The 26,814-nt window shown below is 32.7% G+C and overlaps 2 protein-coding genes across 2 annotated transcripts; both read left to right on the top strand.

Moving 5' to 3' along the window:
• The first annotated feature begins 2,338 nt into the window (after positions 1-2,338).
• On the top strand, positions 2,339-18,516 carry LOC139516361 (interferon-induced protein 44-like). The gene is made up of 8 exons (XM_071306424.1): positions 2,339-2,399; positions 4,534-5,064; positions 11,041-11,102; positions 14,186-14,383; positions 15,827-15,973; positions 16,158-16,273; positions 16,544-16,970; positions 18,034-18,516. Exons 2-6 carry the CDS (start codon positions 4,542-4,544, stop codon positions 16,269-16,271), a joined length of 1,044 nt encoding a protein of 347 aa, XP_071162525.1. The 5' UTR covers positions 2,339-2,399; positions 4,534-4,541; the 3' UTR covers positions 16,272-16,273; positions 16,544-16,970; positions 18,034-18,516.
• On the top strand, positions 16,563-16,910 carry LOC139515223 (interferon-induced protein 44-like). Its single transcript, XM_071304786.1, has one exon. It carries the CDS (start codon positions 16,563-16,565, stop codon positions 16,908-16,910), a length of 348 nt encoding a protein of 115 aa, XP_071160887.1.
• Positions 18,517-26,814: the final 8,298 nt, after the last annotated feature.

Raw genomic sequence — 26,814 nt, 5'->3', positions numbered from 1 at the left:
ACTTTAGTTTAAGTAAATAGAAATCTATGAAAATTTGACACATGGTTTATGACCACAAAAGGAAGGTTGGGGTTGATTTTGGGAATTGAGGTCCCAACAGTTTAGGAATTAGGGGACCGAAGGATCCAAAATTAAACTTTGTTTGATTTCATCAAAATTGAATAATTGGGGCTCTTTAATATGCCGAATCTATCTGTGTATGTACAAATGTAGATTCTTATTTTTTGGTCCCGTTTTCAAATTGGTCTAGATCTACATTAAGGTCCAAAGGGTCCAAAATTAAACTTAGTTTGATTTTAACAAAAATTGAAACCTTGGGGTTTTTTGATATGCTGAACCTAAAAATGTACTTAGATTTTTGATTATTGGCCAAGTTTTCAAGTTGGTCCAAATCGGGGTCCAAAATTAAACTTTGTTTGATTTCATTAAAAATTGAATAATTGGGATTCTTTGATATGCCAAATCTAACTGTGTATGTAGATTCTTAATTTTTGGTCCCGTTTTCAAATTGGTCTACATTAAGGTCCAAAGGGTCCAAAACTAAACTAAATTTGATTTTAACAAAAATTGAATTCTTGGGCTTCTTTGATAAGGTGAATCTAAACATGTACTTAGATTTTTGATTATGGGCCCAGTTTTCAAGTTGGTCCAAATCAGGATCCCAAATTATTATAATAAGTATTGTGCAATAGCAAGAAATGTTCAATTGCACAGTATTGCGCAATAGCAAGCGCAAGAAATCTTCAATTGCACAGTATTGTGCAATAGCAGTATTTTCAATTGCACAGTATTGCGCAATATCAAGAAATATCTAATTGCACAATATTGCGCAAAAGCAAGAAATTTTCAATTGGAGTTATCTTTCTTTGTCCAGAACAGTAGTTGAATGAACTTAAATCATTGTTTTATACAATATACAATGTATATTCACTTTTACTACCTACTGATAAATTAAAACAATCTTTACCATTCAGTGAAAACAAGCACTTTTTTACATTTTAATATTTTATGATGTATTTAAATGAGTAGTTATTGTTGCAAACTTTGCATTAGAAATTTGAATTTAGATCAGTTTTGGAATAAGGGAAAGGGGTATGTGGAAAAAAATTGGGTGGTTGGGGGGGGGGGGGGGGTCAATTTTTTTTGATTTCAGATTTCATAAATAAAAAGAAAATAAATTTCTTCAAACATTTTTTTGAGAGGATTAATATTCAGCAGCATAGTGAATTGCTCAAAGGCCAAAACAAAATTTAAGTTCATTAGACCACATTCATTCTGTGTCGGAAACCTATGCTGTGTCAACTATTTAATCACAATCCAAATTTAGAACTGAATCCAGGTTGAATGTTGTGTCCATACTTGCCCCAACTGTTCAGGGTTCAATCTCTGCGGCCGTATAAAGCTGCGCCCTGCGGAGCATCTGGTTCCTAAATGACTTCATTTAAATGAGAAAATTTGAAACTTTAATCATCTTGATTAGTCTCATGACCCAATTTTTCTTTCAATTTTCTGAAAGCACATTATGATCGAGAGCTATCTTCTCATATTTCTTTAAACAGTATTAGATAGTCTAGTTTTTTTTTCCTTCACACGATATTGGTATTTAGTTACATAATCTGACGTCTAAGCTCAACGTTTGTAGTTACATTAAACAAAAACACAATTTTTTTTCAATTTCAACTACATTTTAGCAAAGGAGGAAAAATCTATCGTTTTTATTAATGTAGTAAAGGGTTTACCTAAATGCAACTTTATAGGCTTCATTTCTGTTATTAGTGGAAATAGGTAGCATTCAAAATATGCCTGATCTGATTCATTCGTCCATTTAAAACCATGGAAGCTTCACATTGGAAAGGAATAATTTTGAGCCATTGAATTCAACAACATTCTGCTACGGCAAAATGAAAATTGCTACTAGAAAGACTGCTGTTCGACATTTTTTTACGAAATGAACTGAGGTCAGACTTTACACCGTAAAAAATTATTAATCACCCAAAAATATCAATTTTTATAACGTTTTGTGTACTCTTGCATATTCATCTACATCCTGTAGATAAAATCATGCAATGCCAGGCGCGGATCCAGAGGGGGGGGGGGGTTCCGGGGGTTGGAACCCCGGAACCCCCCTTTTTTTTGGCCGATCAATGCATTTGAATGGGAGCATATAGCTGGAACCCCCCCCCTTTTACTCTAGGTTGGGAACCCCCCCCCCTTTTTTAAAATGGCTGGATCCGCCCCTGAATGCAGTCATATAATGACATGTACATCTAGTAGCATATTTAACTTCCTTGTAACTTATGAGGTAGTTTTCTGAAAATCATATTTTTCTGACTGTGACACTTTAAATTTGTTCTATCGAGTTGAACGAAGTACATTTATACAGCAATTGTATAAATCAGGTAAGTAAGACTATGCTAGCTGTTGTTTGTTTTGTTAGTTTATTATGATTCATATTTTATTTTCATAAATAAATAATGTCAATATACATAGTTTGTGTTTCAACAGTCATAATTGAAGGCTCTTAATTAAACTCGACTGACACAGATGTGGGTGCAGCAGGGGCGGATCCAGCCATTTCAAAAAGGGGGGTTTCTAACCCAGGACAAAAGGGGGGTTCCAACTACATGTCCCATTTCAAACTCATTGAGCGTCCAAGAAAAGGGGGTTCCAACCCCCGGACCCGTATGGATCCGCGCCTGTGCAGGGTTTTTGAAAAGGGGCGGGGCATCTATATTGATAGAAATTATCTGCAAATTTATGGAATCAAATGTTTGTTCTTCCACAAATTTTCAGAATTTTCATTGTTGTGCTGATATTTAGAGTAATTATATATAATATGTGTTTTAGCCGTGTTTCACCTTCACTGGTCATCCAATCGGTCGATCTGTCGTAGAGTTGTTACTGACTTGAAGAAATTATATATATAGACAATAATAGTGCATTGACTTGATATGTCAGGTCAATGCACTATTATTGTCTTTATACTGTAATCTAAAAAAAAACCATTTCAATTGTTGATTAATGCGTTTAGGTTATTTATTTGATCTAGATATTAGGGAAAATTCCCTTTAAAAAGGCCTCATATCATGCTCGCGGAGAAATATACAACACAATGAAATGTACATTTTTACCTGTTGAAATCCACACTCGATGGTGAACGAAATCGTTTGAGTATGGACTAAAATATCAACCATAAGCATAAAACATAATGATTAATAGGTTGCAAACAAAAAATATTAACAAATGATATATGTTTTTCCAATAATTGCAAAAGAAACAAGGTTGAGTCGTTACACGCATCGTTGTACAGGTTGAAGAGGTCGTATGAATAATAAAATATTATTTCGGCAACTTCTATTCAAATATTCATGAGGAAAAGTGATATCGGGTCAGTGACTTGATATCACTTTTCTCAGAAATATTTGAATAGAAATTGCCGAAATAATAATTGATTATTCATACGACCTATTCAACCTGTTCTTGTTTCCAATGTATACAACGACGAAGAAAAAACGTATTATTGGTTTTGCAAACTATAAATCATAATTTTTTATACTCATTCTCAAACAAATTCGCTCACCGTCGATTGCCTCGGTTTCAACAGGTAGATGTACATTTCATTGTGTTGTATGTTTCTTTGCCTGCATGATATGAGGTCTTTTTAAAAAGGGGAAGTTTCCCAATATTTAAATCAAATAATAACATTAACACATTAAACAATAATTGAAAATGATTTTTTTAGATTGCGGTTTTAAGACAATAATAGTGCATTGACTTGACATATCAACGATAAAAGGATTCGGCCCGAAACGTGGGAAAAGCTCGGCAGAGCCTCGCATATCACCTATTTGCCTCATCCTTATATCGTTCATATGTCAAGTCAATGCACTATTATTGTCTATATATATATATATATATATATATATATATATATATATATATATATATTGTATCCTGAATACAGGTTTTCTCCGCCAATTTGTATTGTTTGCACATGTCCAACAAAGCCAATAAGCCAACTGAAGTCTTAATCACCAAGTATTAGAAATTAGCTCAAAGTGTTTTATCTAACGTATCGAAAATTATACTAGATAGGCTTGAATATTTTAACTGTAACTGCACTTGGTGTGGGATACGCACATTCCATATATTCATTATGCTCTCACGCAAATAATAAACTCTAACTCAAAAACGTTTTACGAAAATTTTAATTTAAGAGTATGTGAGAAAAGAGTATTATAAATCATTAGACATGTCCATGTAGTTTTTACTGAGATATTGAAAAAACAATCGGCTATGATTTAAATTTTGAGTCTTTCCTGGATGTTATAGTATGTATTCGTATATTCTCTCTCACTTTGTTTGGAAATGAATAAAATGTATATTGTCTGCGCAAATATTTGCTCGTCTATCACCAGTGGAAAGTAAGAAAAGTTTTCATAATTTCATCTTACATGCGGCTCTACAGCGTTTTTCTCATTTCCACAAATACATCATTACTCAATGAAAATTTAATTGCATTTCTTTAAACAGAATCGGATATGGCAGTACAATTCAAGAGAAATGACCAAAAACAAATGAACAAATGGTTGAATGGAAATAAACGATACACATGTTTGTTCAGAGCAACTAGAGACGGCTGTGATTCTAACAAATTTCACAGCCTTTGCGATAACAAAGGTCCAACTGTGACTATTATATACAACACTAACAACTCAGTTTATGGTGGATATACAGCTGTTAGTTGGGCCAGTTATGGCGATTATAGAAATGATCCAAGAGCCTTTTTATTTAGACTCTACCAAAATGGAAATTGGAAACCTGTTCAACTGCCTGTTATGGATTCGACATACTCTATTCATGATGCAGCGGGATACGGACCGACTTTCGGCAGTAACCACGATCTTTTATCATTTACAAACACTATTGTCTGGAGTGGCACATATTTTAAGGTAAACGGCTATGTAAATCCAGGAGCTTCATACTCTGCAAATGGAGAAACGTCAGATTCTATAACGAATAGAAGTAAACAAGTGAAAGACATTGAAGTTTATTTGGTAGAAGGTAAGACATTTAATAACCCAAAATAGACAAATAAAGACGAGATTCAGATATGAATTAAATGTTGAAAGGACAGCAACCTAACAATAATCGGCCCTAACAAAAAATAATGAAAACAAGTTGTATTAACGAAGTTCAGTGTCTCATTGGAAACCATACCCCATCTCCCAATTTTATATACTGTTTATCTTAGTGATTATAAAGTATATAAAACGGTGACACCATCTGAATTCTGAGTAGTATTATAGTAGCACTGTGACCTTTGATCTGTCTAATTATAAGCATAATTATTTGTTCGGACTGTAAGAGAATATACCATTTCAATAAACAGAAAAACCTGGCTCAATTGAAACCTCTATATAAAGTGCACATTTATAAAGTGAACTATAAAGTGGCATATAAAGTGAACAGTAAAATTATCTGGTTTATGTACAAAGCTTCTATAAACAATCATTTGAACAAAGAACACCTGTTTTGAAAAGACACACATTTATTTTCCTTTTTGGTATCCTTACATACAGGTTTGACTATATTTAGTTTCAACTTTGCATATAATGTTAATTTTGTAATTGACTTATTGACATTCAATATTTTATTCTTGATCTTTTCTCTTAAATGAATTGTGAACACGGCTGTCATTCGGACGGTATATCGAGAAAATGGATCGTGAAAGAATACCTAACGGTGATCAAGCATTACGATCGGATCGTGATAGACCTGGTATCGGATCGAATTGTGTCTGTCAAAATGATTCAACTTTCTCAATAATACTGTACAATAAGATATAGAAAATATGCAGAACTTTATGAGAAAACACAAAAGGCGCAACATAAGTCTATGGGATTCATTAAAAAACACACGTTTTGTACCTATATATTGATATATTTGAAACTGAATCTTTGGTGTGTCAGATTGCACAGTAAAATAAAGTTTTTTTTAAAGACATGTAAACGTTTTATTCCTAAACATTTCCTACATAAAATTACCTTAGTCGTCCAGCAACAGGCTAAGGGTCCCTGTTTACAAAATGAACCTTCTATTCAGGGGAAACAGAAGGCAATAAAAAAGAAGTCAACTTTTTACATTGGATTTACAATTAGTGTAAAAAATATATCCATATAATGTTAGAGGCATCTAACAGTTCTATATCTTAATTTCAAAATAGTAAGTAAATAATAGGTATCCACACAAAAGATGTGCATTTACTACATTAAACATGATCGGCTGATACTTTTTTTTTTTTTTATGTTTGTTGAAATTGATAAAATCGATATTCTTATACAAAAAAAACTATGAAAAATGTTTTTTGACTCAATCTCAAACTATATTCCTCTTGTGTCCATTCTGTTGCATGAACAGTCCGAGAAACTGTATCATCATAGTTTATCTAAGCTTGTTTCAATTTGTGAAGACCGAAATTTTATTTTTAAACTACCTGCTGTACCTGTTGACTTTTAGAAAGAGTCATGGTTGTTATAAGGAATTTAGTCCCATCCACCCTTTTGGGGGATTGTCGTTTTCATCTGACACAAGCATGATGGGGAAAGGTTGATGCCTTTAACTGTACATAAATATATGATTGTTTTGTGTTTTTTTTTTTTTATATCAAATGTTTTTTATAAAGCGGAAATATCATATTGAAAAAGCGCAAATGACTTAAAAATTAAAGTGCAAATGTTGCATTTAAAAAAGCGCAATTTTCCTACCAAAAAGCTCAAACGTCCCGCGCCTGACCAGACGAAATAATCAGAACAATATTTCTTTTACCAATTGATATTCCTGCAACAAGTTGAAGCGTGTAATTATTTTGTTAAAAACGAACATAAATGCTTTCATTTTTTTCACTTTTTTTTATTTCCAACACTTTTCCTTAAAAGTTATCAAAATTACTAAAACCGTGTATATGTCGTGTACATTTTATTATTTTGTACAGGTTATTACTTGTACAAAAAAAATGTACAAGTAATTACTTGTATGATGCCTTCATACAAGTTATAACATGTACAAATACAATTGTACAAGTAATTACTTGTTCAATTTTTATTGACAAAAATATAATAACTTGTACAATTCATTTTTCTACCTAGACCTATTTGCTGTTCACAACAAATGTTCCTTTTAACAATTAATTTATTACCAAATGCAATAGAATAAACTTGTAACATTTGCTAACTTTTTATATAATAAATGTGTTAGCAAATCTGTTCAGTTTAATGGGCATATCTAAAGTGTAAAGAGGGAAAACACCGTAGAAAAGAAATTTCATTATGAAATAAATAAATTGAAAAATGACAATAATATCTTCTAATAATATAATTAAGTATTCACACATGAAGGATACAGAGAGACTATAAGGAATGTAAAGGAAGCAAAATAAAGTTCCAAAAAACAGCATTTAAAAAATAATTCTTGAGACGGTATGATGTTTTGTTGAATGTAGCAGGAATTAAAAAAACTCATTTGCAAATGAGACGAAATTATTTGTTTAGTTGATGAACTTTACCCTCTGATTAGAACAGCACATTCTGGAGTTGGTCATAGAGGCATATTGCCAAGAGCAGCTGAGTAGCTAACCATGCAACTCACTTATATTTGTTTTTACTTTTGTGAGCTACTCATATCCTGCAAAGTGACAATGGACGAGAATTTACAGCTATTGTAATTATAGAACCTACCGTAAACTTATTGGCCACGGCTTGAATTAAACCCTAAATGTCAGGTGTCCATTCAAAGAGAAAACGCAGAAATAAAGTCATGAGACGCATGAGAAAATTATTGTAGTAGTCCGTATTTAAAATGGGCACTAGCTGTCAAATCCATTTTCACCGATTTGTCTTAAAAGTTATTATCGAAGGAAATACGGTACGCATGCGTCAAGTTCAAACCAGCGAAAAATTTAGACAGGAAAAAAGTTGAAAGTTGAAAGTTGGTGATGGTTCCGCATAATCTTTCTATATGTAGTCAGTTGGACTTATTGGATAAGGAAGTGAAACCAATACTACTGTACGGTTGTGAAGTATGGGATATTGAAAGTAATGACATAATTGAAAGGGTACAAATAAATTTTGTAAATTATTAATTTACAAAAAGCTTAAAATTATCATAGTTCCTTCTAACTTTGATAAAAAAAAAAATTCACTCGCAGAATTCAATGAAAACTGAACTTCACAACTAGTTTCTGTTGAAATTTCAATCACAGAGCAAATGAATATACAGACTTTTATTTGACTTTATGAAATTATTTACATAGGTAATATTTATTATTTAGATAGTATGCTCTTACATTTTATGCTTTGAGATTAATCGACATGCTAAGTAGCCTTGTAGATTAAAAATATATGTTTATCATCTTTTTACTTGTTTAAGAATGATTTTTTGGATCGAATCAGTCAATCAAATGATATACCTTTGTTTCACTTTCAATGTGACATTTTTGTCCTTTAAATAACTTTGCACATACATTTCACGTGTTATTAATCTCTTTCAAAGGGGTTAAATTGAAGTCCACATGAATACAGATTCAAAAAGGTCGAATTATTCATTTGCAAGTGAATAATTCATCATCATTGATTCCTTCGCTTATTTTGACAAATTAAACCATACTGGCTGCTTAAAGTGAAAAAGTTGTTTCACTATTTCACTTTCATTAATGATTGAACAAAAAAAAAATCATATGTTAAATTTTTATTTATCGCGTAGCTAGTGCCCCTTTAAAGTGGCAACACGTTACTAAGCGGCTAAGCCCAATTTGCCCAAGGAAGAAACGAATATAACCCAAAGATAGCGTGTTGTACAAGTTATTATCTTTTTCTCAACAAAAATTGTACAGGTAATTACTCGTACAATTATATTTGTATAAGTAATAACTTGTATGATGGCATCGTACAGGTAATTACTATTACAAAGTTTTTGTACAGGTAATAACTTGTACAAACTAGTACCATGTACACGACATATAGATAAGTAGAAAGTAGATTTACAAGATGAAAGGTCCTTCAGGAGAGTACATTGTCGAAAAGTAAGAGTATATATGTTTCTATAATGCTTAATGCACACGCCCTGGAAATATATGCATGTGTACGCATTTTTTTTGTTATGCTAACACAGACCAACTTTAAGAACCATTTGAATCATTAAAATGGACTGACATTTTACAAAAAACTGTTGTTTAGTCATTCGAATTATGAAACAAATCGTGTTTGTTTACATATTTAATGTCATTCAAATGTCGAGGAGCAATCTGCCTTTTGTAGTTTTGTAAAAACGGTGTACTTTTACACCTTGATTTTTTCAGATACCGATCATAATGTTGACAAATTTTGACAGACAGTTTTATTTTTTTGTAAATTTGTTCGTATAATTTATTTAATTAGATAAGTAATTGACCTTGTATATGTCTTCTCTATAAGATTTCCTTCACGATCCAATAACAGAGTTTTCACGATTCAATCGCAATACTTGACTTCTGTTAGGTATTCTTTTACGACCATTTTCTCGATATAGCGAATGACAGCCGTGGTGAATAAACTTTGCATTTTAAACGTGTAAACATATATCCATGAAAAAATATGAGGTTTTTTGTTTGCCTTATTCTTGACTTTTCCTAAGATTTGTTTCGCATTACCAAAAGTTTGTATTTACTTCGTTTACTAAAGTGTTTACACTAGTCATCAAGAAAGGTAGCTTAGATTTAAAACCATTTTCATAAGCTACGGGATTGTTTTTAATATCGTTGTACTGCGACAAAACGATTCTACTATTCTGTCCGTGATTACATTCGATGGTTACTTCAAGGGTTGACTTGGATATAAACATATAGTGACATGGATTCTCCCATCAAGGAGCGTAACCAATGCACATAGAGATGCGCACGTTTGCCCCGGTTCTGGTAGTCACATTAAGTTGAAAAATTGACGTCACATCATACGTCCCTTGTAGAAGGTTCACAAGTGACCCGTTTCAGAAAAGAACAGAAATAATTATGTCCCTATCAAAACATAGAGTTTTTTCCAAGCTAAAGTATATTTACTTGCCCCTCACCCCTATCGACATACCTATTGAATTTATGGTAAATTTATTCTCGTCATTAATATGCATACAATGTTTGCCATTGGATGTTAAGCAAAAACCAACCCGTCAATTTGACGATGGTTTTAATGCAACAGGCAAACACACATTCGGTTTTGATTTTATAAATTCTGGACACAACCGTCTTGAACAGGTGGAATTGAGAAGGTATGACAAGTACTGTTAAACATTTGGAAACTTTAACATGTTATTAATCTATGAAATAAAGATATACACAAGATATTAATTTAACACATAGCAGTACTGTGTTTGACATAAGCTTGAAGGTTTAAAAGTGCGTGAATTGCAAAACTACAAAAAAGTACAGAATAACCTTATTTTGAGATCTAGCATTTACTGTTAAATTGACGAGGTATTAACTAAGAAATAAAATGGACAACATATTTATTGTAACAAATTAACTTCTAACTAATATGTTTATGTGGAAGAGATATGGATACATAAAACCAGCACAGCTTTGAAAGTATTGGTGTTATTTCACTTTTTCAAGGGCCATAAAATGACCCTTCTCCTATCTCACGTATAACTTATTTTCTTACAAATGAAAATACAATGATTATTTACACACTTTCTTCCTAATAGTTTTTTTTTTAATTTTGGAAGACTGGATCAAATTTCGTTGCTATTGAATTTAAAAACTATACTCAAGTAACTCATGATAGCATCTCGATTCACTATGAGAGATCGACTGTTTGAATAAAGAATAAAAAGGAAATGTATCACTTCTGTAAAAATGAAAATAATAAATCAGGTAACAATAAACAACGATTGAAATGTTCATAAAATTGCTAATTAAATCATGTTTGCATGTAAAACGATTGTGACGGTGATGATCGATGATAAAAAAACCTCAAACCGATTCTTTAATATACTAATAATATCTATTCTCAGATAAACCCGGCAACGCACCTCTTGAAGAACCATGGAGGAAAACATCTCGTTGGAATAAAAAGGTAATATATGGTTGAGTTGTTTATAGCTAGTGTCTATATGACACGCTATAATTTATATTTATTCAACGTTCAAAATAATAAATACATATAAGGCAGACTTCATACTGGATCTTCTCAAGAAAAAGTAAAGAAGTTTGCAATATCATTAACTTTCACTTAAATTTCCGGGTAAAGAAATGCTTCCTGTCACTAATTATACAATTTGTACTGTCTGACTGCGCATCTATCCCCATAACTTGAAAGAAAGAATAGCTTCATAATGACGGTCAGTTAAGAACTAAACAGGATGACCAGAGAGATGATTTAATTTTCTTATATGAATTTTTACTCTCTGTGTAGCACCAATCCAGAGGCGCCTGTTTGTGCAGTATTTATCTTCCAGTTGATTCGATATTCATGGGCTAACTTTTCATTGATATAGGGTAATTGCTTTCAAGGACGTTTTGTCATCAAGGGTTCCAAGAAGTTAAGCTAAAGTAATCGCTTCGATAATTTAAGAGACGCCACCATGATTTGGTTGACCTTGATGTGATAACTATGTCAACTGTCGTAACCACATTTCGAATAGATTGTCTCTGAAGGGTATATAAATAAAACCATAGATACCAGTTTTTAAATTTTGTACGCCAGACGCGTGATTCGTCTACAAGAGACTCATCAGTGACGCCCGAATCAATAAAGTTTAAAAGACAAAAAAGTACGAAGTTGTAGAGCATTGAAGACGCAAAGTTCTGATATGTTTTGTCTAATGTAAACTATTCCTGGGGTAAACAAATCCTTTGTTTTTCGAAAAAAAATCAAATTGTTGTGAACAGTCAATGTATCATTATGACAATATAACAGGTATGTAAAAGAGAATGAGAAAAGATATAAAAAAGGACATTCAAACTAAAAAATCGAAAATAAACTGACAATGCCATGACTAAAAAAAATAAAAAAGACAACAGACAAACAACAGTAAACAAACAAAACACAACATAGAAAACTAATAACTGAGCAACAGAAATCCCACCAAAACCTGGTGGTGATCTCAAGTGCTGAGGAACGATAAGCAGATCCTGCGACACGTGTGACACATCGTGTTGTTCATGAAAGTACACATCCGGTGATAAGTCTTAAGGGGCGGGATTGCAGTTGCCACAATTGGAACATACCCGTCGTCATCTGTGAAACATATATTCCATAACGGTCAACAAACTCTTGATGACGTCCGTAAAATTTACGAAGGAACGATTTCAACTACACCAATTGAAACTCTTGGTTTAATAGCGACCTTGTGAATAGCAATCCTCTATTAAAGAATTCATGATAGGAAATACAAGACCTGGAATATCGATTCAACTGAGAGATATATACTCCGTATGCAGGCTCTGCTGGGATGTTTCTACATAGAAATGGAAAGTTCACAAATGGGGAGATGAAATCGTCTCTTATGTCGTAAAGTTTTGTTTTCAATCGACCTTCGTTGTCAATTTCTTGATATAAGTCAAGATATGAGGCAGACTTAACTGTTTCTTTTGTATCCTTTATCTCAAGTGCAATTGGATAGATGCGTTAAACATAGTCACCAAATTTTGAATCATTTAGTAAGAGAACATCTTCTTTATAGCGGAAAATGAAGTTAAAGTGTACTGTTAACCTTTTTTCTTTCTACATAAGAAGTTCCTGTATGAAGACAGCCTCATATGAATAAAGGAACAATATGGCAAGAAGAGGAGCACAGTTGGTTCCCATTAAAATGCCGATTGTTTGTTAAAAAAAAATGTCCTCCAAACGTAACACGTATGTTGTTTAATAAAAAAAATCAAGCATCTTGACAATGTCAGTTTCAGAGAATTTATTTGTATGAATCAGAATTATTTCTTACAAAGCATGATTTACCCATCCTTTAGACCAGATACTTGTATCTTCGTTGGCCATGTATGGAATGGGGAATACTTATGTTAAGTGTAGAAAAGATAAACGTTTTAATACTATTGTAAGATGAAAGCCTCTTAGATTGTGTGTAAAAGATCTTTGGATTTTTTTTTGTATCCACATCTCATTCACGCCACATCTAGATTCACTATTTCACAATAACTTTGAAACCCGACTTTGATTTCTGATCAAATTGATATTAATAATTTAGAAAGAGGTTCCTGGGAGCACGTTTAACGTTGTTTGTAAGGACACTTATGTAAAAATATAAAGACAATGGATTATCGTTGATTCTTGAAAAAGAAGCCATGAAGACGGAGAAAATGAATAGGCTAACGTCACGACAATGGTTTAAGTTTAGGTATCCAATACAGTGAAGAAAGATCCAGTTCTTCATCTTTAGTTGAAATTCCAAGGAAAAACAGAATAGACCTTCGATTATGGGTAGCATGGGTATTCAAAGACCAATTCAGTTTTTTAATTCTAATTTTCACGACCTCACGGCTTTACTGCATTAAGAAATAGTTTCTACGTCTTCTTTCTCACGTTTAACCCATTGCCTAGCATAATCATTGACTGAATCCATCAGTATTTTAAAGTTGTGTTTCCAATTGATGGATATAGGCTCACGATATTTCGGGCCTTAGGAAAAAACATTTATCAGAGAAAGTTATTCAAAATGTTTAGGACACCAGTAAAAATCTATTAATTACGTGTTCTAGTGTTCTTTTTATTTGTCTTTGTACATTTTTTAACCTTTTCTGCTAGTCGTTTATTGATAGTATGCTTTTGGCGTGGCTGGGTATTAATACATCCCACCATTGTGTTATTGTGCTATGGTCATTTTTGTATTCTTGTCTTTCGATTTTGCGTGTATACTTTATCTATATTTGTGCCATTTTGTTTTTTCTTTGTTGAAATAGTTATCTGTTTTATAGTGATTAATATTATAACAAAATATTAACTGCTGTACCCCAATTTTTGACATTATTACCTATTAAACCTGTGTATAGTTGAAGATCGTATGTTGACCTCTACACGTATATGTCTTTTGGGTTTTTTGTGCTGATGGATTGTTGTTTAATTCAGATATATCCAAATCTACATTTATTACAAGTTATTGCACAATGTCAGTTATTGAAAGACTTTTTTTTCTCAATTATCAGTACTATGAAGAACTAAAGGAGAAGGTAGAACAATACAAACCAATGAAGGAATTAAAAGTTCCACAGGCACGTGTTTTGTTGGTCGGACAAGTAGGAGCTGGGAAGACAAGCTTCTTCAATACAATTAATTCTGTCTTCAGAGGCTACATAACTAGACAGGCGTGTAGCGGTAATGCAGAGCATAGCTTAACAACTGTTGTGAGTATATAGCTGTTAATGGTTATCAAAAGTACCAGGATTATAATTTAGTATGTGTCATTTGGTCTCATGTGGACAGTTGTCTCATTGGCAATCATACTACATCTTCTTTTTTATTTATAATAAAGGCTGAACATGTACATCTTATCGTCATATTAAATCAAAGTCAAGCATCAAGCTCAATCCTTTGGGAGCTTTATTTATTGTTTGAACGTGTTACATTGATAAACATCCTTGCCTTTTTTTTCTCATTCTCATATGGTTCCGGATATTAGTTTATTGCGTCATAAAACACTAGAGTATGCTTTTTTCACTTTCTGAACTTTTAACCCCAGATGTCTAAAGGTTTAATTTTTTTTTATCAAGAAACAAAGTTGGATGCAATTGTCACCAATTTTATATATTTTTTTTATGGAATCCTGAAAGGACTTTTCCATACAACAGGGTTTCAATGAGAGAGAGAGAAAAAAATCAGAAATTACAGAAATAACATCTTGTTTGAGCTCTATTCCTTTTTTATTTTTAACGAAATCTATATTTTTCGTGGTAAAGTGTATGTTTATTATTTAAACGACTTTTTCTAGCCAAACTATTGTAGTGAGTATGAACTCAAAGAAAGTATAGGTTAAAAAGTAATTGTATTCATAAAATTTCAACGTAGATAATAATAATAACAAAACATTACCAGGTCACGTTATATACCTTATTTTTTTTTAAAAGCAAGTCACTTTAATATAGATGTCAAAATGCGAACGATGATGAAACCTAGTTGAATTGAATATCCACAGTTTCTACGATTTTTATGGACTTTAAGAACTATTATCCGTACGTTCCTTTAATAGAAAAAATATTTTTCCAGTTCTTTAACTTTGTGTGTTGAAGATAATTTTGATTATTTTAAAAAAATAGTGTAAAACACATTCTTGAAAAAATGATTTAAGATGTACCTGAAAGAATTAACCCATCCCTTAGCTTTCTTCCAATTAATTTTGCTCTAGGTCTAAAATGTCCTTCTCATTCATTGTTTGCATAGATTCTCAAAATTGACTACAATTGAGAAAAAAAACTTGAACGCAAATAATTAGATTCTTCTCATGCATAAACTTTATTTTAGGGGTCCTCAATGCTCTTCAACGTCATATTTAATTAAGCCTTTTAACTGTTTTGTGATTCGAGCGTCACTGTTGGGTATCTTATATACAAAACGCGCATCTGGCGTAAATATTTTTTAATCCTGGTATCTATGATAAGTTTATTTTTACATATGTATTGATTTTTGAGACTCTTCAGATAAAAACTTTTTAAAAATGTAATATAATTTGTGACGAATTTAATTTTCTTTGGCTAATTTAACCATGTTCTAGTGATCAGTTATAGAAATCATTACGATATGCTCAATGCGAAAGGTGGTTATTTGTTTAACATATTATCATTTGTTTCCAGTATCGAATGTACCAAATCAGAAATAGCGCATCCGGGAAAACATTAAATGTCAGACTACATGATACTAGAGGACTAGAAGCAGACCAGGGAATGGATGCCCATGGAATGTGTTATCTACTCGATGGTAATTTACCTGATCGATTTCAGGTACACATATTCGTAGTATTGTCCTGAACTTGAAAAATAATAATTGAAAAATTGAGTTATTTTATTGGCCACTTAACTACAGAAAGCTGCCAAAAGTATTCTTATAGTTTTTGAGATATAGATATTAAAGAAAAACATAACGTGTTTTAAGCGGGCTATTCAGCAATGTATATTTTTATTACAGTTTAATCCATCAGCGCCAGTAACACCTGACATAACGGGATTTGTTGCCACTCCCCTGTTTGCCGAAAAAATACATTGTGTTGTGTTTGTCATAGATGGCAGCACTGTAGTTTGACTGTTCTTTTGGTATCTTTCGGACCTCTTTTATAACAAACAAATCGATATTTCCCGACGATTGCCATATGCTAAAACGCCGATTTTACGGTTTTGGATCTCAAGTTTGGGCATTTACAGCTTCACTTAGCATTATATCATTGTGTTATTCATAATTAGACATTCGGACTGTCGGATGTCAACGAAGTCTCAAACTGAGTTTTTATAACAGATAATGATTTCTATTTTCTCAGGGTTTGTCTGCATGTAAATACTTTAAATCGAAATATTCAGATTCCTAGACTTAAATGAAATGTTATTGCTTACACAACTAATTATTATCTCTGCAGGCATCCCACAGATTGTATTACTTACCAAAATAGACAAAGTGTGTGAGGCTACAAGTGAAGATCTATCACAAGTTTTCTTCAGTCCTGACGTACACGAAACTGTAGATCGTGTTTCACAGATATTGGGACTGCCAAGATCTAATATTCTGCCAATTAAGAATTACGAATCAGAAATCGAACTTCAGGATAACGTTAACATCTTAACCTTGTTGACCTTGCAGCAAATACTGAATTCGGCAGACGACTACATGTTTAATTACCTTGACCAAATTGAAGACGGGAAACTACAACAACTAAACATCAGAGAATAACTCTAACTACTTCTTCAACTGAATGAGTTGATCATTATATTTAGTTATATTGTTATTAAAGTTGAAAATGAAAAAGGATCAAATTGCTCACAAATTAACCCTCGCACCTATAAGTTGAAAAATCAAAGGATTACTAGTGTGACTTGATATACGTGTTGCTCTCTACCGTTTGCAGTTCATATAAAATTATGACGAAATTGCTATTTCTTTCATCAAACTAAACTGTTCAACTGGTTAGAAATTTAAAAAAAACTGCTGTAGGAAATTTCAGTCAAGTCGATAAAGTGCAATGGAATAAGCTACAGGATACTTACAATCATTTAGATTAGATTTTAATTCATTTGCATTGATATACTGATACTGCTAGGGTGGTTTTTAAAAACCTTGACTGGCTGTTAAGTCCTAGCACGGCCGGCTCGGTCCCTAGAGACGTTTTATGAGCTATTGCATTAAGTTGTCGTAAATTTAGTTTAGGGCGGTTATTAAGGTTTTTTTTGGAATTTTGGGTCCTCCATGCTCTTCAACTTTGTATTTATTTGGCTTTTTAAACTATTTTGATCTGAGCGTCACTGATGAGTCTTATGTAGACGAAACGCGCGTCTGGCGTATAAAATTAGAATCCTGGTACTTTTGATAACTATTTAGTGGATCGATTTGGTTTATTAAATATTTTGGTTCGGTTAAAAAAAATATGCCTTCACAACGGCCATTTCCATTGCCAGGTTGATCAACTTGCTGTTGACACGGAGTAGTGTGTCATTGAGTCATAATTATGGTCATCGAGGCATTTGAATTTTTCGTATAATCTGGAGCTGATCCAGCACATCCGTTCAGCTGTAAATAGTTTATCAAAGGTACCAGGATTATAGTTTTGTACGCCAGACGCGCGTTTCGTCTACATAAGACTCATCAGTGACGCTCATATCAAAATATTTATAAAGCCAAACAAGTACAAAGTTGCAGAGCATTGAGGATCCAAAATTCCAAAAAGTGGTGTCAAATACAGGATTGAGATGTGCCAGTCTGAAGATGATAATTAGGAACATAATTTTAATGTTTTACATGTATTTCAAATGGATATATTTTTCTTATAAATTTAGAAGATTTTCATGAGAAAGCTCAGTTTAGACATTTTTATAGTAATTGCAAATTATTACCTGTCAACTTTTGAATGACAATATCGAAAAAGTTTATACAAACCATAATATCAATCAAGTGAGATTAAATACAATTTGAATATTTAATATATAGGATTGTAAGTATGCTTTATTTCATCACCTTGCACCTTGTTCTGTTTTAAAGTAGTTCATTAAAACTTCCGACCAGTGCAACAGATTGGTATGAATTTTAAATTAACTGCAATAGGTTAAGAGCAACACTTACAATCAAGTCACAGTAGTACATTTCGTGCTCAGCTGCTAACTAATAAATTAAAAGAGGGACGAAAGATACCAGAGGGACAGTAAAAGATATATGTTAATGTATACACTGAGAAAAATGTAGGCATCAAGAAGGCATATAGAGTCTTCAACAAAATGGACTGTTTTTTGAATATTTAAATCTATAAATCGCCCTAATCTAGTGTAAACACTAAACCAAGGAATTGTATATATACGTCGACTTGTGGTTTTTGATTGCCTTTTTTGACTGCTGCCTGTCTTACTCTGCTTATCCACATATCAAATAGTTAATCGTAATCATAATTTGGTTATGCTCCCTTAACTTCAGTTATAAGGCATTTCATCTTACCCTGTCCATCTATATGTCTGGTATTTTAATCCACCGCATTATAGCACGTTTCTGCTTAAGCAGCGTAAAGCACATAATTCAAACAATTTATTTGTCTTTAGTCACCTTCTTCTTTTGTATACGGATAGTCGACCTTCTATAGGATATAAAAAAGTGCATGCATTATAAACAGCAACGCAAAGTATACTCTACCAACCAAGTGGACTTGTTTCAGAATTTATTATTCTGATAATAAAATTCTGAGACAAGTGCCTGTGAAGTGGACATATGATAGAAGAGGTAACCACCAACCAATGATACCTTGGACTTCAAATACCCGACGACCTATAACATAATTCAATTAGGTTAAGCGATTTCGACTCTTGGCATATTTAGGCGCAACCTGTAACATAATTTTATTAGGTTAAGCGAGTTCGACTCTTAGCCTATTTAGGCGGAACCTATAACATAATTCTATAAGTTTAAGCGAGTTCGACTCTTGGTCTATTTCTAAGGCGCAATCTATCATATATGACGCTATCATATGTGACCCATACACAAAAAAGCAGACAGACAGAATAGAAAGGATAAAAAGAATAGCTGTACGATTCACCAACTGAGACTATACATCATGAGATGACGGTTGTATCACAAAATGATGCAAGAATTAGAGTTGCAAAAGATGACAGACGAAACCAACATAGGCTAATATCTTTTATTAGGGGTTGAGGGTCATGTGTCAGCAATACCGCCTTCCGATCACATAATTCTTTAACAAGGAAGACGTCATGACTAGTCATGACTATTATTATATTATAGTAAAAGACTTTAGATTAATTTATCTCCATATTTGCTGGACATTGCCCTACAGATTCACTTATCTTAGGATCTGTCATGATAATATTATAGTGCTAAATATCTATGATGAGTTTAATTACCACATTAAAGTTGCACACATATCAAACCTACGAAATTAGAAGTTTCAGACTGTGTTATATCAAATTTCGACGAAAACCAGTCAACATACAACTTTCTGCAACCGATCAAAACAAGAACTGTTGTAGACTGGAACAACATACAAGACAACACAATGTCAGCAAAAGTCAACCAATATCTTCAAAGCAGCACTGGATAGCTGCAATCGGGACTAATTTTGTTCTCCCTTCCAGTTGTAATAAAGCCGATAGCAATTCTTCAACGTATCAATACAGATATAGATACATTTTATTATTTGACACCGCCATGATTCAAACTCAAATATTTGTTGTCAACAGAACTGAGTCAGTACCAGTAATCAAAATGTTCGGTAATTTATCTTTATTTCCACTTGCCATATACTATAACCCTTTGCAGGTTCATATCGTATGCTTTCGACAGTTTTTTAATCTGATATATTGAAAACTTGAACCGAATTAACGTTTCGTCGTTTATGGGGGAAGAAAATGTGTGAAAATGGGGAAAGATTTACTCAAAACAGAAAATTTCCATGACCGACATTGACAAACGTTGCATAAAAAGACTTCAACGGCATTTTACTAAAGAGAAAAACGACCAAAGTACTCCAAAGGAAAATTCAAATAGTTATCAAAAGTACCAGGATTATAATTTTATACGCCAGACGCGCGTTTCGTCTACATAAGACTCATCAGTGACGCTCAGATCAAAATAGTTAAAAAGCCAAATAAATACAAAGTTGAAGAGCATTGAGGATAAAAAATTCCTAAAAGTTGTGCCAAATATGGCTAAGGTAATCTACTCCTGGGGTAAGAAAATCCTTAGTTTTTCGAAAAATTCAAAGTTTTGTAAACAGAAAATTTATAAAAATGACCATATAATTGATATTCATGTCAACACGCGCGTTTCGTCTACATAAGACTCATCAGTGACGCTCAGATCAAAATAGTTAAAAAGCCAAACGTTCCTTAACAAATTGCAAAATCAAAAGCTCCAACACATCAAACGTTGTAAAACTACTGTCATATTTCTGTCTTAGAACAGGCATTTTCCTGTATAGAAATTATCAGATTTAGATCAGTCTGAATAAAAGTAGATGCAATTGAACAACACTGGCTACATGAAAAGTAGAAGAAGGTATATTAAAAAGTGGTTTGAACATTTAATTTTTGTGTAATTGCATAAAATTTCCATTTAAAATATCCCAAAAAATTATTGACCACAAGGTATTATTAATGTCCATAAAAATTTGCACTCTTACTTGGTGACTGCATATTTATTTTATTCTTCCAATTGTTATTCTAATAGGTTTTTTGCTTAATGAAGTCAAAAAAGATGTATTTATTGTGATCACTATTTTTACAAATTTACTGCAGATTTTCCAGTTTTAAACAATATGCATGCAAGTGTTGCACATTTGTGTGGAGCCTGGTGACATCACTTACTTATTTACTTCAAAAATTATGAAATATGCATTTACTTGTTATAAAGTCAGAATATTTGAAAAAAACAAAACATATTCAAATAGAATAACGATTACAAAATATCAGCGGTATTGTTTTCATTTTGATAGATTTAATTATTGTTTACCATGTATCAATGGTGGTTGGTGCATTTAAATGGAAAAGGTCTTGATTATAATAAACATTCATTGCATAGAAAAAATATGGATGCAACAAAATATTTTGCCAAAGTTATCATTGTCAATTACCGTATCTTGATCTATATGTATTTTTCTCGATCTGTTTAAAATAATTTTTTGTTGCAAACGAAACACAATTTATTCAATAGATTCTCGTGAGTTCAACCTGATAAAATATGATAATTAAAAGCTTTTAGTACGGTGACCAGACCCAATATTTTTTTTAGATTTAATCGTCAAACATACTTTATGGCTATAATTTATATATTTGGATTCGGAATAATGAGTACTTTTGAAATATCGATGTCGTCAAAAACAGATGTGGTAACAGTTTTGCTTAAAATAAGGTGAAGATCAAATTCTGTTTTATTTTTTTTTTCCTCCATAATTTTTCAAAGTTTGAAGATATCTTCAATAATTCAGGTTAAATTCCAGATACAGACATTTTTTCAAATCAATTAACAATGAATTATCTCGAAAATGTTAAAAAAAAAAAGGAATTAAGAAATCGATTTATTCTGGAATTTGACGTTTTTCAAACACTTGATCTACTATACACATATTCTGTTAAAATTACAGTAGTTACCTTGCCGACTGCCATTCAACCTCAGCAATAAAGGATAAATATTATCATTTTTCCTGAAGCCTACTATCATGAAGGCGTATTTTGCATGAGCTCATTCATGTAATTCATTAAAACTAAAACAAAAAACACTCAATACCTCGAAAACAGTTACAAATCATAAATCCACTCAAAGATATCCGCACAACATAATCAGTCTATGGAAGAAGCGTATCGATAAAAACTTTTCTTATATCAAAGAGCGATATTGTCTAATATCAAAATGTAAATATGCAGACGCTGCATATGGAAAAGTTTGTTTCTGGCAATGAAAAATATATTTTATATTTCTAAAAAAACAATTCAATAAGTTTGGAGTATAAAACGCGTCGGATGGAAGTTTTTTTCTACAACAATACATCACTAGAGCGTAAAATCGACAATAACCTGCTTTTCAAGGTCATTTTGATAGGGAAAAAATCAAGTACACCAGTTCAACAAGAATGAAGGTAAGATTTTGTTATTAGAATACCATCTTTAGAACATATTGTCCAAATATAAACAACAATCAAGTCTAAATATATAGCCAATAGTTGGTTTAAAGCAAAAGTTTGTGTCCGTGTTGAATTTGAGGTGCGGTGTTTTTCTTATATACACAAATGCTATTTTTTCCAATATCAATGTGATACTTTTAAAATATCATAGCAATATTTTTTTTATATCACTATAAGTATAATTGTAAGTTAAAAAGCAGCATTAAGATCACTGCTTAACGTCAAAATGTTTTTGGTAGCATCTTTGCAATTTCTTTATTTGTTTTTGAAACAAATCAATCAAACAAGCGTTTAGGAAAACTTGTTAAATAAGATAAATAGCAAACTATCAATATTCTTGTTTACATATATTACATCCACTATTTTTTTTCTAAAAAAGCATCGAAACAATAAAGTTCCTTGATACGCAAAGCTTTTAATGATTTTATTTTATTTACAGGCAATGGAAGTTGAAGGTGCAATCGGCTCAACAACAGAAGAGGACGAGAATGAACCCGAACGCGAAAATAAAAAAAACAACCAAAGAATACAAATCCAATCAGTGTGCGTTTACCTCAAGATGGCACAGTAGCATGCATAGGCATAATAGATCTCAAACTAAGGATCTTTTTTTTATGTAATTCATGCCCTTCAAATTTCGTGGGCGAATCTCTACTACGAGATCACCAGAAAATCAAATACGGCGATGGTTTGATTTGTAGCCATTGTTCAAAGAAGTTTCGGAGTAGACCAGGTCTGGCATATCACATGAAAAAAGTGATAGGTAATTTTGAACACAAGTGTCCTTACTGTGAAAAAACGTTTATTAGTAAACAACACTTTAATACAAATGTTAACATACATCAGAATTACAAGCCTTTCAAATGTGCTCAATGTAGAAAATCTTTCTTCTACAAACATTTGCTGAGGACACATGAAACAAAATGTTACGAAAAGAAGGAGGCAAAATGTGTTGAGTGTAACATGCAGTTTTCATGTCAAGTTGCTCTTCGCAATCACAATACTGGGAAGCACAGTGATAACCTGCATCGTTGTGAAGTATGTGGGAAGACTTACAATTGGGTTGCTAGCTATTACAGACATATTAAGACACATAAATAAATAAAACTTATTATCACTGTAATATAATAAATATTCTGTTTTGTTATTGTTGTTTTAAATGTTTTTTTCTGCTTTATCAAGTCAAGTTGTCGTCTAAAAGAATACCAGCTTGAACATGAGGTAATATTTTCGATTCGTCGACCTTATATCTCTCTGCACGGATGCCATTACTTCCTTTGGCAGGTTCGTTCAAGCTGGTGATTGTTCCTCGTTTTCTTTTTGGATTTGTTGTTTTCCTTTCAGGCATATCAAATAAAGGATCTTTGGAAGAAGAAGAGACGGCAATGGAACAAATAAAATGACTACAAAATCAAATGCCATTTTTTTCACATTTTAACGCAGCTGGTGTCTTTTTTCCATTTTTTTGATAAATTAGTTTGAAATACACAAAACATATACATTGTCTAATATAGTACTTGTGTTTTAGGTTGTTCCTATTTTTTTTGTGCGTGTATATATTTCGTTCCTCTCTTGTCAGAGAATAACAATATTTCCATATGTTGTATTATAAATGTGTATGTTTTGACTAACGTACTGTACGTTTATACATAAAATTGAGAAAGGAAATGGGGAATGTGTCAAAGCGACAACAACCCGACCATAGAGCAGACAACAGCCATACATGTCTGAATTTGTGTGTTTTCTCTTACAAAGTCTATCAGTAAATTCTCTAAAATTTTTATAAATACCTCATAGATATATTTCGAAGTCGACGAATATCCTCTTCTGATTGCAGCCTGCAAGTTTCGATGTCATCATTGTTCGACTGGAGCATTGGAGGAACTGGATAAACCCTCGCCGATGACGTGTGCATATAAAAAACCCTGAAATTTAAATAAGGGTATAGTTTCGTGAAACTTTGCATAAATTCATATTATGTCATCATGTTTTCAATTTCAATATGACAGTAAGTTGATAGATAACCATTTTTTTAAATCTACATTAAAGTTCAGTTGAAATCATTGTAATCTTTTAACATCACAACTTTATGATGATTCAAAGTATTGATTTATAAACTGCTTTGTATTTAATAGTACCTTATTCAAATATTTTGTATAAAAGACAAAATTACCTGAATTCGTTTAAACGAGTATTATACAGATCGAATGCACTAAACATCGCTTGTGTGACCTTTTCTGCCCTCAATACGCCTGTGCCTTTACAGTCCCAGTCCTGAAACCCCCAAACAGATTTTCTACATCAAGTGTTCTTTTGTAGTGTTGTGTCATTGTTTTCCTCTTATATTTATGCGTTTCCCTCAGTTTTAGTTTGTTACCCCGTTTTTGTTTTTTGTCCATGGATTTATGAGTTTGAACAGCGGTATACTACTGTTGCCTTTATTTCCAATACTTCTTGCTGTGTATGACCCACCAGTGAACGTATACAACTGAGAACGACGATCTATATGTAGCAGCAGTCCTTCAAATAAAATAACTGGTATATCTTTGACATATCTGCCTTCAAGTGGGAAAACATCAAATCGGACACCATTCAACAACCATTGTCTGAATTCCTGTTCGAACTCATGTCTCTGAGTGCATGATATGCCTGCTTCATCCTGTGCTATGTACCAGTTTCTAAAAATCCGACAGAAATCTGCTTCAACTAAATATCCTGCATCTTTCATCGCAATTTCTACTTCAACACTAAATGTTTTAAGTGCATAGCCTACGTTTTGCTTATCCAAAAGGTCTTGAACCATCGCGAGACTCAAATTTGATCCATTTTCTTTTCCGTTTTTGGCTACTTCGACCCAAGCATCAGCTTTTATCCCGGCTTGAGGAATACCAGTTGAGCAAATCTTAGTTCGCATATTTGTGAGTAAATGCTCAGGATCAACAAATTCAAGAATATAAGATGACTCTTCCTGAAGAAACTTTTGCTGTGAGTACCAGAATGGTGGACACTGTGTTCCCGCGACTTTACATTCTAAACTAAACGCAGAACTATTATTCCATTTATGTAGCTCTGTTGGGTATCTATAACATGCTAGTGATGCATTCAAAAATTGCTTTGGTAGTTTTGACTGTATATAGGCTTTGGCGATGCATTTCAGTTTCTTTGGCTGTTTGATGGTTTGTTTTTCTGTAATAATATATCCATCACCAAAGGTTATTGTAAATGCATTGATCAATTCAGCTTTTTTCATTGTTAATACGCATCGTATTCCTTGCTCTTTAAATTTGTCATTCACCGGCTTAAAGATGTGAAGGAGTTAACTTTTGTCAGTTTTGAAAGTGAGTTACCTGACTTTATCAATTGACGAAATTCTTCTTCAGACACATTTCTTTTCTTTTCTGCCTGCTTAAAATTTTCATACCTATTATAAATGTCCAATGTATTTAGTGTTTATTTATTTTTTCCTGCGTTCGCTTCCATCGGATCGTCATTTACGACGTCTTCACCAACGTCTTCATCGGGGTCATTTTCGATGTTCACATACGACAAAGTATCAATGTGTTCATCTGGAATGATGTCTCTTAGGGTTGCGTTTACTGTCATCACTGTGTCTGGTAAGTCATCATTATGAAGCAATTCTCGTATTTTGTTCTTAGATTGATTAAGAAGTTTTCTCCAGTGAGTGGGCGTTTCAAAAACACATGGAACACCCTTTTGTCTTCCAACAACCAATGGTCCATCAAAACAATTTCCCTAATCAAGTGAAAAAGTAACATCAACAGCTGAAATCACATCTTCAAATGTATGAAGACCCTGTACAATTCTTGTCTGAGCAATTTCCTTGACAATACTTGGTTTCTTTGTGGCACAAGCAGATAACCATACGTCTTTGGAAAGTTGTAACATTGTAAGAGGTTCTCCATTTTCTCCTCTAGTTGCCAATTTTGCAAACGCTCCTTCATAGCACTGAGCTACTATACTCAACCCATATTGGCGACATGCCTTTCTAACTGCACATAATATATTTGATGCTTGCTGAGTGGTAAAACTATATCCTGTAAACCAATATGCAACTGGACAAGAATGAGGAACTTTAGGTTTGTAGACTCTTTCTAGGTCGGATAACATTACAACAAAAACTTGCTTCGCCAGGTCTCTACATAATGAATACGATGACAAAATGCTCTTTTCACAACTGAAAACAACTTGTTCAAAATATTCAGTCGATACTGTATCTCTACGCGTAACGTTTCCGTCATGTGACATAAAGAAGTCATCGACAGTGTTGATATCTACATCTAAAGGCTCGCAAGGTATTACACGATATGTTTGTACTTCACAAATAAATTTGCAATGGGTTTGTGTAAACTCGGCAATCTGTTGCTTTAACTCTTTCAATTTAGGATGCAAAGATGTAGGCCGCTGGTAACCCTCCACCATATAATTCGGTTAGAATTGACCACA

This window comes from Mytilus edulis, chromosome 3, assembly GCF_963676685.1.
Source record: "Mytilus edulis chromosome 3, xbMytEdul2.2, whole genome shotgun sequence".
Taxonomy (NCBI): Eukaryota; Metazoa; Mollusca; class Bivalvia; order Mytilida; family Mytilidae; genus Mytilus; species Mytilus edulis.
The sequence above is the reverse complement of the archived record's forward strand: the minus strand, read 5'-3'. Positions and strand labels throughout refer to the sequence as shown.

What these genes read in the sequence shown, in the direction of transcription:
- LOC139516361 (XM_071306424.1), top strand. Translation starts at nt 4,542, where the DNA reads ATGGCAGTACAATTCAAGAGAAATGACCAAAAACAAATGAACAAATGG. An exon ending in TGAAGTTTATTTGGTAGAAG is followed by an intron (nt 5,065 to 11,040) that starts GTAAGACATTTA and finishes ATCTATTCTCAG; the next exon opens with ATAAACCCGGCAACGCACCT. An exon ending in ATTTACCTGATCGATTTCAG is followed by an intron (nt 15,974 to 16,157) that starts GTACACATATTC and finishes TTTTTATTACAG; the next exon opens with TTTAATCCATCAGCGCCAGT.
- LOC139515223 (XM_071304786.1), top strand. Translation starts at nt 16,563, where the DNA reads ATGTTATTGCTTACACAACTAATTATTATCTCTGCAGGCATCCCACAG.